The sequence below is a fragment of the Halichoeres trimaculatus genome, unplaced genomic scaffold (genome assembly GCF_033239565.1).
Source record: "Halichoeres trimaculatus isolate MK-OKI-2021-1 unplaced genomic scaffold, fHalTri1.1 fHalTri1_scaffold_13, whole genome shotgun sequence".
In the NCBI taxonomy this organism is placed as follows: Eukaryota; Metazoa; Chordata; class Actinopteri; order Labriformes; family Labridae; genus Halichoeres; species Halichoeres trimaculatus.
The window spans coordinates 17,030,301-17,045,033 of NW_027437191.1; the positions used below are offsets into that span (position 1 = coordinate 17,030,301).

At 39.0% G+C, this 14,733-nt stretch overlaps 1 protein-coding gene across 1 annotated transcript in view; it reads right to left on the reverse strand.

Moving 5' to 3' along the window:
* LOC141802354 (clathrin coat assembly protein AP180-like) overlaps positions 1-14,733 on the reverse strand; it is a 28,165-nt gene that overhangs the window by 11,962 nt on the left and 1,470 nt on the right. The window contains exons 3-16 of the mRNA XM_074685898.1: positions 8,159-8,301; positions 7,628-7,703; positions 6,183-6,285; positions 5,955-6,048; positions 5,758-5,869; positions 5,567-5,673; positions 4,957-4,998; positions 4,434-4,507; positions 4,181-4,186; positions 3,707-3,719; positions 3,487-3,617; positions 1,555-1,631; positions 1,328-1,342; positions 611-778 (exon numbers count right to left, since the gene is read on the reverse strand). Of these exons, the coding sequence (XP_074541999.1) occupies positions 611-778; positions 1,328-1,342; positions 1,555-1,631; positions 3,487-3,617; positions 3,707-3,719; positions 4,181-4,186; positions 4,434-4,507; positions 4,957-4,998; positions 5,567-5,673; positions 5,758-5,869; positions 5,955-6,048; positions 6,183-6,285; positions 7,628-7,703; positions 8,159-8,301 (1,161 nt within the window). The remainder of the gene's footprint in view (positions 1-610; positions 779-1,327; positions 1,343-1,554; positions 1,632-3,486; positions 3,618-3,706; positions 3,720-4,180; positions 4,187-4,433; positions 4,508-4,956; positions 4,999-5,566; positions 5,674-5,757; positions 5,870-5,954; positions 6,049-6,182; positions 6,286-7,627; positions 7,704-8,158; positions 8,302-14,733) is intronic.

Here is a 14,733-nt window from a genome sequence, read left to right on the forward strand (position 1 = left end):
CTCCATGTCTGCTTGTTTCTCTGTGTTTGATAATAAAGTTACACTTTGGGGAAAAATAAATAAATGAATAGAAAATGAATAACTTTGACATGGCTGTTAATGTAGCTAACAGTAGCTAACCCTACCACAACCTTAAAACATCAAACAAACAAGTCTGACAAAATTGGCAATGTTTATGTTGTTTGAGTTTTATAGTCGATGGTTTGACCACAGAGCATTGGCTTAAATGTCAGAGGGCATAAAAATAGGCAATAGATTAAATGTGACACAGGGTCAGGCGTGTTGTGAATAAAACACGTAAAAGGCATAAAAATATTTGTAATGAGTTGAGTTGTTGATATTTTCATTTCTATTTTCATTTATTTGACTTGGAAGTTAAATGGCCAAATTAGGTAGTTAATGTCTAAAAGGATGAGCATGAGCACCACTGAGACTTCACTGTGATTATCCAACATTGTCAGCAGTATACAGACAACATCAGTGAAGTTCCCGCTAGAGACTTTGTGTTTGAGCATGCAGTCGTTTTTGTTTTGTCGTATCGTGTGATGGTTTTCGGGCTGAGCTTCTCAGAGTGATTCTTTTGCAGAGAATTTTCTGGAAGCCCACTGACCTCCCAACAGATCCATATTGGCCGCACCGGGTGAAGTGGCGGCTGTTGTGCTAGTGGGAGGAGCTAGAGAGGCTCCGGCTTCTGCCGCTGCAGGAGTGGGCGTCGCTGCAGGGGAGGGGGCGGGCTCTGCTGTGAGGGTGGGTTCAGATAGCAAGGAATCGCCCATTTCTTCGAGCACCAATAAGGTGTTCGAAAAACCCCAAAGAAAGGTACCAAAAAATAACCCAAAGGAGCAACCAAAATAACCAATGGAGTCCCCGTTACAACGGTGAACAAAACAAGCCAAAACAAAAGTCCAGTTCAAACCAAACCCGATTTAGTAATCAACCAACCAAATAAAACCCATTTTTAATCAAATAAATAAGGTGAAATTATCATCCAGTCATAAGAAATAAAACAACCAACAAAAATAGCCCCCATTATAAACCAAAAACAGACAATGACGTATGTGGAGGGAAGGGAGAGGGAAGGCAGAGAGAAACAAAGACACTACTCAGACTAAAGAAAACAACCTGAGGAGACAAACAGGGAGGCAACCACAAGACATTTCTACCTGAAACTCTACATTTAATTTAGAGGAAGACACCTCCAGGTCACAGACATTTAAGATTAGTGTTTGCTCAGGAAGAAAGTACACAGAGGTTTCCTTAATGAGGATTTAAGACTACTGAGGAACTGACTGACTGACAGATAAATGGAGAGTAGAGCAGCACTCACCTGATCCAAGAAGATCTAGAGAGAAAATAAAAAGGGAAGAGGGAGATCATGCTTTTTCTTTTTGTTTAAGTACACTGACGTATGAATATAAATGATTCCAATCATGATAAAATTGAAGTATCAAGAAAAATTTTGTGTAGAGTTCACATTAATCAAATGTTGGAAAAGTGCATTTAAGATTTAATCAAAGAATGTTTTAAAAGCTGACGAGTAGATGGTACACTTACCTCCCCAAGACGTGGGAGCAGCTGATGTTGCTCCTGAGGGACCCGAGGAAGAGAGTGGATCCAGGTCCAACAAGGAACTAAAAGCAGAAATAATGTGAGAAAAAAATCAGCTAATGGTGGGATCCAAACTTTTACAAGCCAACATTGCATGTTTTTTTGTTTTTTGTTTTTTACCTCCAAGGAGGTTGTGTTTTTGGGAGAGCTTGTTTGTTTGTCTGTGAGCAACATAACTCAAAAAGTAATAAACAGATCTTGATTGAATTTTCAGGAAATGTTTAAAATGGGATAAGGAAGAAGTTATTAAATGTTGGAGGTGATCTGGATCACCGTCTGGATCCAGGACCTTTTCAAACGATTCTCTGTCATTGTGAGATAGGGCTGTTTTCAACATATGTGTATATTACTCCACGATAGATGGTCGGATTGCTTTGCAAAACAATACAAGACAAGTTTATGATACTTTCTCACAGATGCAAAAGTATGATCCAGATCCTGCCAATATTCTAGATACCAAGATCCAGAATATGAAATATGTACTGGCTCATCATAATTTTCAACACTATCAGGTAACAAATTATCGTACAAACCTGCAACTAACACCAAATTGTAGCAGACAGTCTGCTGTAAGGGAGTATAACATTAAAGTAGGACTAAAGTGTTGCGTGACAATCACAATATGCTTGGTGGAGGTCTGTGCTCTCTGAGTGTTTCTCTAGTTTTGTTTTTTTGTTTTTGCAAATAGCAATCAGCCGCTACAAGATGACATCAAACCTATGTGGCTAAATGTTAATGTTTGCTCATATCTGACGTAAGCCAATGGGCCTTGTAGTGTGTTGTTGAATATGGGTGAGACTCAGTTTGCCTCCCAGTTTCCAAGAGAACATTAATCTGTAAATGATGAAATAAAGATTATAGGAAAAATGTTGCGTGAATATGGCCTAAAGAGGGAATAAGAGATCACAATTTCTGTCCTGGTTGACTTCTCTGTTTTCATCAGGTGGAGTCAAGAACAGTGAAGGGGACACTAAGTTCTGCAAGTTTTCAAGGGCACACATTTTTCCTCCAAAGAGGGCAGAGCAATTGTTTGCTTTTGCTCCCAAGAGGGCAGCTTGGTGCCTGTTTTTCAACATTGGCCAACAAGCGCCCAGTTTCTGAGGGCTCAACAGGATAACTGGAATGGTGTTTCCTGTCAGAGCTATAAAGGTATTATGATTAAATATAAGTATCAGTCATCAGTCTGAGAGTAATAGACATGCATCAGTCTGGACCATAGACTGTATATAGAGTGGACAGCGTGGCTCCGTCATTTACCACTGTATTGTTTTGAAGCCAAAATACCTCCGTCACAGGTGCAGACATTGTAGCAGTTTGCAGCCAGAGTCTGCGCAGTAGAGTCTGTGAGGGATTCTGGGAGCATCTGAGTGGAGCTGGGTGACAAAATAATGTTTTTTTTTCTTTCAAGAGTCTTATCATTTCTTGACTCTACCTCCCGACATATTTTATAATCCCTGAAAAAAATACACGAGAACGGTAACTGTCAATTATTGTGACATAAAACCTTGTTTTTAAACTCACATAACTAATGGAAATGAAACTTTTCAGTAAAAAGAGGACTTGAATACAAGGCAGCCAAATGATATCTTCAAATCTCCACAACAATCGGACGTGAGAAATATTTCTACGAGGAGTATTAATTTTTTAAAGTTTGACCACAGCCCATCTGAAATGACTGGGGAGCCAGATGTTTTGATCTATACTGCAGCCAGCCACCAGGGGGAGCAGTTTTTGTGAAGACCTAACTTCGAGCCGAGCAAGATGACGTCCATTTTTTTACAGTCTATGGTCTGGACCACATGGTGGCTGGTGGTACCTTCCAACCACTCTGGTACATGAAGCAAACTTTAATAGATGGGTTAAAAAAGAAGCTCTTACTCTTCAGCTGGCTCTGGAGCAGCAGCGGCAGCGGCGGCAGCAGTCTCCCCTGGAGGAGGCTGCAGCGTGGGAACAGCGTTTGAAGATTTGGCTGGAGTTGATGTTGGAGAAACATTGTTTGTTGGAGAGCCCTGGGAGATTGACAGGGAAACCCCTTTTCAGTGGTGCAACAGACACAGAAAGGTGAATGAAAATCTATGTTGTTCTGAATGTGACTCACCTTTGTTGGAGACCTGAAAAAGTGAAGACAGATAAAGTTTTTAGTTATCTTAATGTAGAGGAGACAAACTGAACTTTAATCAATGACTGTGTTTTAAGCAGCTGAACAGAAATACCAGTGCAGTTTGCGTTACATGTGATCATATGAAGAGTTAATTTCCAGAGATGAAACTCTCATTCTGTAACTCAACAATTTTGATTCAATCTCATAAAAAATTCAACCCTTCATATAGTGATCCACATCGCATGTCAGGTAATACAGTAATACACATGGGATGACATGTGTTTCACACATCACTACACACATTCCAACACATAAACCCAGTAAGATTTTGGTGCTGTTTCACATGGAGATACCCAACTTAGTGTGACTCACATGTGAATTATGTGTACATTTACCTGGCGGGGGGAATGACAAGTAAAACAGTAATCTAAGAAGTTAGTAAAAGCTCTAAAACATACAGTGTATGCTCACCCTTCACTGGTGATTCCAAATGAACATAAAGGGGATAAAAGAGAGGAAGGGTTAAAGGAAATTATGGAAATAAAACAGTTAATAAACCTAAAACAAAGTTTTCCGTCCAAAGGAAGGACTTCAGTGCCTTTGATAAAACAACAGGAAGTGTCTTGGATCTCAGCTTTTCTCTTCTTTTGCTCTCATGTGATTGAGTTAGAGTGAGACGCATCCAAACAGGAACTTAAAGATCAGTCATCTAACATTTCCTTACCCCTTCTTTCCACCCTTTACATCCTCCAGGCCGTTCATGTGTGTTTCCAGGCTCTCCAGGATGCTGCTGGGAGCCTGACGAGAAATAAACAAAAAAGGTCAGTTAATTACCCTTTTCACCTGACTCCCTCATCACAGTGTCAATGTTTCTGCCTCAGTTATCAGAGAGAACAAATAAATTGAGAGCAAGAAAATCCCACTACAACACCACCACTCATGTATAGGTGCAATCACTCAGGATCTGCACACACATCATCTTTTAGTGAAATCAAACATGCCAACACTCCATCCTGTCAAAAGGCACTCAGCAAGGACACCCTGCAGTTACCGGATCCTCAAGAGGTGTAAAAGGACAATCCTCATCATCTGAGTCTGCTAGATCAACCACTACCCCAGGGTGGAGGCACTGGGCAGGCAGGAGGAGATCGTGATGGGTGAGTCATTGCTGAGTCTGTGTGAGTGTGTGATGCTGGATGTATCCTTCCATCATAAAAATATAAGCTCTGCAATGAATGTTTACTTACATAGTTGATGTCAGGAATGTCGTTTTTGTCAACTCCAACTGTCTGTGAAAGAAGCAAGAGTTTAATATCAGCTTAACTGCTACACAGCACAGTCTCTAAACTCCTATGACACACAACATGAGAATAATACAAGAGAGTGAGTGAAGTGCTTCATACAACTGAATTATGAGAGTGTTGAAAAGCCTTTTTTCAACCTTAATCTGAAACACTTTGTTTAAGATGTTGTCTCTTTAAGGCTCCCATTTCCACGAACCCCTTATCTCTGATTGGCCAGCCCTCTGGAGGCCTTTTGGTGGCAGAGAGATTCAAAGATTTAAACTTCCTTGTGACTAATAATGCTTTACAAGTCATTGTACACTTCAGTGTGGGCCAATCCCTGAACATCACACAGTATTTCTCTTGTGCTTCGAGAACAAAATTTCTGATATAAAAGCCAAACAAAGTCCCTCAAAACCACTTTCTCAAAAAAAAACGAAAACTAGCAACATCTCATTCTTGCCTTAAAAGCAGGAAAAATGGGGTAGTGTCTTCTAGTTGTTCACAGATTTATTATAAATACCCTCTGGTTTACAAACATCTGTTGTAAAAGTTGAACTTAAAGGTCCCTTACCTCAGCCAGCTTCATGAACTCTCCAATCTTTGTCACTCTAGTCAAAAACCTCTTGTAGATCTCCAATGCCTCCTTACAGTCACTCTTCTTCATCTTGAAATATTTCTCTGTAAAAAACAAGATGTTTTAGGTTCACAGTAACCTTAATTAATGTTTTCATTCCTAAGATAAGAGTTATGTGCTCTACTCACCTAATAAGTTGATGATTCCGTCGTTGTAGGATGCAAATAGTTTGACCAGGTCCTTGAAGAGGAGCAAAAATGCAGCGTTGATGATCCCGTTATTCAGTTCCTTAGGGTGAACCTGAGAGGAGACAGTCAGCATAAACATGTGCCCAACTCTTTTATGTTTCATGTTTCTGTAAAGACAGGACAGAAGTCTGACTTACATCAAACTCCAGGAGTGTGTCGATCTGAGTCTGCAGGACAGGCATGCCTTTCAACAGCTTCTCAGTGGTCATAGTCCTCATCACACCCTCAGCGCTGAAACAACACAGCAGAGATTAGATCATCCATGGAGACGAGAACAACTACTTTTGGATAAAGCAGAAGCAATACAAAGAAGAATATCATTTAAGAAAGCTCAGTGCGTCTCACACGTAGCATGTCTGACTTACCCCTTTTTGACTCTGGTGAAATCAAAAGCCATCTGGCGGTATGCAAAGGCTTTCTCATTCAGGTATCGTCCGTACCGTCTAATGAATGTCGACATATCATAACCTTAGAGGAAAGTTAAAGAAAACAAACAGGGCTCAGTATCTAAAAAAACCCCACAAAACTCAAATCCACTTGTGTTGCATTTTCATTAAAGTTATTGTTTTTGTCTTTTTCGCTGTCTCTCACTTTCTCCCTTTTGCAGTAAAATTGCTAGTCCAAATGTTTTTAGTAAACAGGCTTTGACATTGTCTAATTGCAGCTATCACTGCACAGTCTGAAGTACTGTGGCCAACAAAGGCAGAAGATCTGCAAAAACCCAAGCTTTTTTAGTGGGAGAGACTTGCTACAAATGCAGAAATGAAAGTCCATAAACGTGCAAAAGTTAAAAAAAGGCAATAGGAGCAAAAGACTAAGACTGAAAGAAACGTGCTGCAAAAAGCTGCAACAATTGCATTAACAACAAAATTACTGAAAATGCACAAATGATACAAAGTCAGAAACATGCACACACAGAACACAATTATAAAAAATGAAAAGGAAGATTTTTTTCTTGAAGTTGCTCAGGACATGTAAAGCAGCTTTATGATTAACTGTGATGATAAATATATGTTGAAAATTTAACATTAGGAAAATGAAGGCTACAGTTGTGTTAAAAAAGTTTTGATTATGAGGAAGTTGAAATTCTGTGACTACAAAGTCATTATGAGGGGAAAAAAAGTGGAAATTATGAGGGGGGAAAAATTGATTCTAATTAAATTCTCAGAAAAAAAACAGCTTTGATTTAAAATTTTGAACTTTGATATTGAAATTTAAAACATTTAAAGCTTTTCTTATTTTTTCCTTACCTCCAAACATTTTTTGTATTTCCAATGGCCCTTATCCTCTTCTAACATAACACAATCATCCATGGGTTATAACTAATTTTAGTGATAACTAAGAGGATCTTCAGTTTTTTAATTTTACACAAAACATAATAAGGTTTTCATTTCCCTCAAGGTTCTGGGTAATATTTTTTCTTTGCATAAATGTGATACCAAAGTACACACAGACTGCTGCTTAAACAGCTACGATCAGAAATGGGATTAAACACTTGCTCTAATCCATTTTCTTCTACTTTTTAGACTTGCTAATAGCATTTTCAGTAAAATTCCAAATAAAAGACTGTCAGAGTAGTTTAACATGATGTAGTAATACTTTGAAACAGAAATGCTAGCATCTGTTTGCATTTATGTGTGGGTGTTTATAAGTGTGTACAAAATTACACGGATGATCATGTCCAACAGCTCCTATTTGCCAGATGGCTCCTTTCCTATTTTCTTCTCTTTTTTTGCATCACCAGATACTGCAAAAGGAAGTGATTTAGCTCTCTGTCTTCAAACATAAAAATCAGACTGGGCGTTCTAACCGTGGGAGCCGGTTTTGTCAATAAAGTTGCTGAGGTTGAACAGGGAGGTCCTGGAAGCCAAATACTGGATAAACCTCTGTGGAGAAAAGAAAAACACACATTAAATATTGTACCTATGAGAGTGCAGAAGGTAATAAATCAGGTTGAAGTAAAGAAATACAACAACACACACTTCATCCTCTGTGTAACATGCTTGTCTTGTACAGTTTTTACATATCTAGTTTCCATTTTTGACTGCTTACACAGTGCATACACAAGTCTTATGTCGTTTCTTCAAGGAGCTCTGATCAACACTTTTATAAATCTGTGACTTGACACAAACTGCCTTCAAACAGCTTGAATGACTGATGCAAACACTCTAAGTGTATCATCATTTAATGTCTTTTTGTACTTTTGGACCAGGGAAAATATCAGCAGATTCTTTTTCCTGTCAAATCAGTTTTCTCATATTCTGTCACTGAATAACTTTAATCCAAGTATGTACTGAATTGTATTTAGCATGATGGGTCTTTCTTGGTCCTGCCCGCTCACCTCATTGCCATGGACACACATGTGATGAGTGGTGACGAGGGCTTTGAAGACGACCACCCAGCTGGCGTTGGTGGCTCGTTCGAACAGCGTGTCAGCCATCTGAGGGATGTTCACATTGGTGGTGTTGGTGGCTGACACGAGGTCTGCAATGGCAAAAACAAAACAAACATTTCCATTCAAACAGCTGTACTTTTCACTGATAGCTTTATACAGAAGGTATAATGTTTCTCCATGTTGTAAACAAAGGTATAAAGTAACAATACTGGATTTCCATAATAAATGTGTGCTCATTAATTTTAAACTGCTACATATTCACAAGTTGTTAAAATCAAACACTGAGGTCTGCCCATAGTTTTAAAGGGGTTTGTGGAGCAGGAGCCTCAAAAAGACATCGGCAAATACTAAGTGTTTTAAACAGAGGCTGAAATAAAGGTTTTCCAGTTTTAGAAGAATAGAGATTTTTAAGCTGTAAATCAAGTAAAGCTTCTATAGGGGCACCAAAGGGACCCTATAAAACTAAAAAAAAACCCCCTCTTTAATAACATAAAAGTCCAAAGCACTTGTTTGAAGAGGTCAGTCAAGGTTGGCATGCCGACACAATTTGAACAACTCTGATTAAACTTTGATTAAGTTCACTGCAGAGCTGCTCTAGACACCCAGGAGAATAATAAGGCAGGAGGAAGACCTACACACACACACACACACACACACACACACACACACACACACACACACACACACACACACACACACACACACACACACACACACACACACACACACACACACACACACTGCCAGCACACAAAAAAGAATAATGCTTTGTCAGCTCTCCTCCTGTGGTGCCAGTTCAGAAACTCAGACAGCATTGTCTCCTGCAGAGATTGTGCCGAGCATCACATCAGCACAAAGGTGGACAAAAAAGCAAAAGCAGCAGTGAGATGTTCAGTTAAATTTGGCATCCCCTACTTTGTCACATGACATCAATTAATTATTTACCGATGGCTCATTAGATTACATACAAGGATTTTATTTTGCTACAGATCAATGAACGTGGTGATAAATCAAGGAAGAGAATTAAAACTACAGCAGTACTTTCACTCGCAAAAGCAAAAGACCAAAAAAAAACACACAAACAAAAAACAGCTATTTATCTCTGACAATACACTCAGGGTGAGGAACTGGAGTCAGTTCTTGTCATATTGTTTTCTTCTGACTTGTAAGTTTTATGTGTATACCTTATCAGTCACTTACTGTCATTTCAAATAGCAAAAAATAAATAAAAGAAAATTTAAAGAATTAACAGTAAAAAAATTTTTAGCACAGGGTAGAGCTGACCAGCACCCTGTGTGTAACATTAAAATTCTGTGAATAGTCATAGCCTGTAACTAAGACCTTTTTCTAAAAATTATAACTTAATTCTTGTATCGTTGTGACTCTATTTTGACTTGAAGGAGTAAAATTACAACTGTTTTTACTTCAATCTCATAACATAACAACTTTTATTTGTAACATCAGGAGTTTATTTTGAATTCTAATCTTGCACAATTTTGTTCTTGTAAATTACAAATCTATTCTCAAAATTGTATTTTTAAAATATTTTTTCAAATACTTTTTTTCTATTTAAATGTGATCTCACAAAGATAAAACGTTTGTTAATTTCAAAACTTTACAAAATAAACTACATTAGGGTAAAAAGAAAGAGGACATCCTGACACTGAAGAAGCTACAAAGTTTATTTTAGCCAAAAAAAAAAAGTAGTAAAGTAACATCCTGTTGAGTGCCCAGCCCTTGCTGGACAATTGATTACTTTTTGAGCTCTGTGTACCTGCAGCTACTTCTACAAATCTGTCTACAAAACTGTGTTAACAGCTTGGATAATGCATGCCAACTTCAAATAAACATCCTGCAGATTATAAAACGCTTAAACAATCTATGAAGCAATAATTAAACTTGTATTTTGTCTGATTATTGGCTGATTATTTCTTCAATAGGCTGATGGCATTTTCTCAAGAGGAAAAAACATGGCAAATCAAACAGATTGCAACCAAGTGGCAACCTCTGGTCTAAGAATATGAGACAATGCTGAAGTGCTAAAATCTGCTTTTTCTCAGGTGTCCACTTGAGGCTGGCTCCAGAAGTACCAGAAGTCACATACACACCAAGCCAAAAAAAGCCATTTTCAAAGCAGAAATTAACCTATTTACAGCCTGGTTCAAAAAACGCCTCCTGTCTGAGTCGCTGATTTTACTATCGGCACACACTGTACAGGGGGTGATTTTTTTCTAACTCAGCAGTTCAGAGGATATTAAGATCGCGAGCCCGCCCAATAAGAGGCACAGCTCAAGTCATGTGACTTAAACCCTTGCCACTTCCAATATGGCAGCAATAGCTGATTTGCTTCATTTTCCGTTTCAGAAACAGACAGGTGACGTTAAGAAGACTACGTCCAGTCTATGATTGCAACAGAACTATCTGTGAGTGAAGTGAGAGGAAGAGAAGGGTGATTTGGTCATATAGGGGCAGTCAGATTTTAAAGAGGTGGGGGGGATAATACTTTGCTAATGAAGTGCCAGGACACTGTAGTGTTTGCCAGCTATGTCATTAGAGGACATCCAAAAACTGTGCAAAAACACCTGCAAAGGTCCAAATAATGGTTTAATAAAGACGCAAACAAATTCTTGTATTTTTCTTTATATTCTTGCAGTCCATTACATAATGTTGACTGTAAATTTATCTTTTTCTGTTGACATTGACGGCTGTAATAAGGACAGTTCTGTGTCTATCTGCACAGAGAGCAGAGTGCTGCAGCAGATACTGGCAGGCCTGTCTAATAATGGACAGAGAGGAAGGCTGTTATTTTGAGCTGGCCTTGGCTTTGCCTTGAGAAGTTAGATACTGAACTGACAGCAAAGTGATGATCAAGCAGAGGTGGAAATGAAGAAGAAGAAGGACCCTTTAAAAAACAGGGGGTTGGAAGCAGAGAAGCTGTTTACAGTCATATCAGGGCAGCAGGAGACCCAGCAGAGGGGCTGGGGGTTAGTGGGGTTAGGGCGGTTCGGTGGAAGTTGTAAACAGATTATTACTAATCACTAGTGCTGGTCTTTCTATGCCCATCCCCCCATCCCCCCCATGCACACACACACACACACACACACACACACCTGTTCCACACCACCTGTTTCACACCAGTATCAGCTTTTTGTCACCAGTTTTGTTGAGTATCTTGATTTTGTGGTATCTAGTTGTCATGTTAGTCTTAAATAGACTTGAAAATATGCGCCACAGCAGCCAAAATAAAAACTGCTAATTACTTGTAGGCTTGAGTTTTAAATTAATGGAGCAGCTTCCTCTGATCTCTGAGTTACTAATTACGCTCCTGTCTCTCAGTACAGCTGTTCCACACGATAACAGCCTCACTGTGACATCTCTGATTATGTCTGCTGTGTCTGTGCTTTATGAAGGCTGTGCTGGTTCCTTCTATGGCACCTATATGTTTAGATTACTTCATTATCCCATCCCCTTTATCTCTTTCATTGATACTTCACTTCTTCCCTGTTCTTCTTTATGAAATGGCTGAAGACTACACTCCCCTGAGGCCATTTCAAATGACACACATAGTGACATGGTCCACAATGGCTGAATTATGGTTATGCAACAATATCATGCCACTAGCAAAGCTACAAGATGGTATACTTACTAGCTACATGAACACAGTGCACATTCTCAGACTGTCAGCTCAGAGTAATAACGGTGTTTGTATGCATGTTTATTATATCTGTTTACCGGTGTTTAATGTGTTTCCCATATCTTATCATGTCATCCATGTTTCCTGTTGCTGTATGATAACAGGAAACAAACACACATTGGCATCCGTGTGTGCACGTCTAATGAGGATTGGCAGAGCTAAATAAAGACTCTTACGGTAATCCACGGCCCACACTTCTAATAGAGAGCTGTGAGTGGGGCCCCATGCTGTGTTGGTGTGTATGTTTGTGCATGACACTGTGTTTTCCAAGTCCCTGACTGGCTCTGTCTGCTTTAATTACACTAGAATTTGTAATATAAGACAGTAAATACATGTTAGTACTGCTGTGTTGACTCATTCACAAATCATAGCAGTGTATCTCTTTCATTCATTCCTCCCTATAGAAAACTCTATAGGTTACATGATCCTGACCAGTTAGTTTTCATTTTGAACATTTGAGCAAATGTAGACTTTGCCAGATGTTTGGCTTTGCATACATAAAATGTTTTGTGTTGTGGGATTGTTAATATAATAACTGAAAGCTGGGAATGAATGTGCTACAGAATCAAACTGCTTAGAAGCAGAGGAAAGCCTTGAATCAAAGAAACATACCCAAAATGGCAACTCAAGTCTGCCAGCTAGCTAGCTGGCAAGCTAGCTAAGGCTCCTATCCTTGCAGGGGACTTACGGTGCTGAGAGAGTGATTTATTGGAGAAAGAACAATAAAAAGTACACTTATGTGCAAGATGAGCCATCAACTTAGGAAATAAAAGGCATGTGTTTATCTATTAGATGTATTTAAACATACCTAAAGTATCAGGCTAGATTGTAGATCGTGGGTTTAAATGAAACGTGTTAAAATTGTTTCTGTTTCCACTTTGTTGTAATGTCTTGACAATAGAAAAAATATATTTCTTACTTCCAATAAAAAAAGAGCAAAACTCTAAACAGAACTGCTGTAAACATAACTAGCATCCAGTTAGCTTACAATAGCATTGTTACAGAAAATAGTTTGAGGAGGCTAGCCTGGTTTAGTCTGGCTGTAGTACACTGAATTAACCAGCCCCTCAGAAGCTGTCTCACTCGTACTTTATCTCAGAGTCACAAAAAGAAGTTATTGTTTCCTGTCAAAACCCTGACTATAACCCCTGATAACTTCCACAAGTTCTGTCTTTCTGCTGGATTGAGCTAGTTGACCATTTGCTGGAGCTTTACTGCACATTGAGAGCTGCTAGCATTTGCTGTGCTAACAGTTAGCCTTCACACAATGCTAGACTAGACAAATGCAAAATAAATTGAAGGTTACGAGACACAATAAATCATGTGCGTGTGGTAAGTAGCTCCTTTTGTCAGGGACGTTAAGAGATTTCAGGCCCCAAAATAGCATTTTCTGTGCTTACACTGTGACCTTAGATGAATTTAAGCCTTACGTGGACTCAACTCACCCTTATGAAGACTGTATGCTTTCTAGAAATTTGTGACAACTCTCCACTGCAATTTTCCCTTTATCCATCTTATTTACATTACAATAATTACACTAACTTTAAAAGGGAAAATTAAATTTAATGGTGCATTTTATGGCTTAAATCGATCCCCTTGAAGACATTTGTTTCTACTCCATTTGCAGTTGGACCACAGCTATGGTCATTGAATAAATGTCTGCCTTAAAGACTATTACAAATCCATACTTATCACTACAGAAATCTACTTTCACAATGATTGTCTCTGCTCTCCAGAGATAACAGCCTTGTCAGTTTTTCCTCTCCCTTCTTGCAATCTCCCAATGTCTGAATGCTGCCACCCCCTGACACTTGCAATCTGTTGCCATGACAACTGCACTGCACCACCACCACCATCACCACCACAACCATAACCAACACCCCAAGGGTCACAGACTGTCACTGTGCCAGTGTAACATATATAACATATACAAGTTACTGACAAATTATTAAACACTAAATAGAATCTGAGATTCACTTATGCTCTTTCGAGATTCCAAGTCACAGTTTTTTTGTTTGTTTTATTTTTACATTTTATCCCTAATTTCAAGCCAAAATCATTAAGACACAAGACGTTAATCCCCTTTTAGGTGTATTTCAACCACTTTTAAAAGAGTGGATATGTTTGGTTTTGGAGGGTAGGAATTTCCTCCAGCAAAGAGACACGTGCAAGAGAAGCACAGTGGCCTACATATGAGACGCTTGTTGGGATGCCCTAGAAATTATAGGAACAGCACAACCTTGTAGACTAAAAATCTCATGAAAAACAACATTTGTTGATTTGTTTTTCAGTTTCCATAGAATCCAGTTCAAAGTCAGCATACATTTCTAAGTGTATCTGCTTTGATGGCAGTAAATATCTGTCCCCTGCAGCTGAAAGAAGAGGTGATGACACTTAGCTCAACAGCTACACAAGCCAGAGGTTAAAAACACACACAAAGCAAACCCAGGGATAAAGCTAACAGAAAGCTCAGAAACAATGGTCTGTGGTTCATGCTAGCATTAGCATGGTCACCTTTGGCTGTGTAAATAATGCAAGGCAGTCATTGGCTGATTATTAAATTATTCAGCAGGGGAGCGGATCACAAGATATAAGGTCCAAGCCCAAGAAACAGGGACCAAAGGGCCCCAGATATTGCAGATGGACCCATAGCAGAGAGAAGAATCCAGCAAACATCTACATGCAGTGCCACGAGGCTACTTTGGTCTGACTCAGTGTTTGTGATAGATGACAGCGATAAATCATGATTTGGCATAAAGTGGCTCCTGCTGTCATGTGTAGATGTGTCAGTGAAGCTGTGATGTTGAATCATATTAATCAGCTGTAA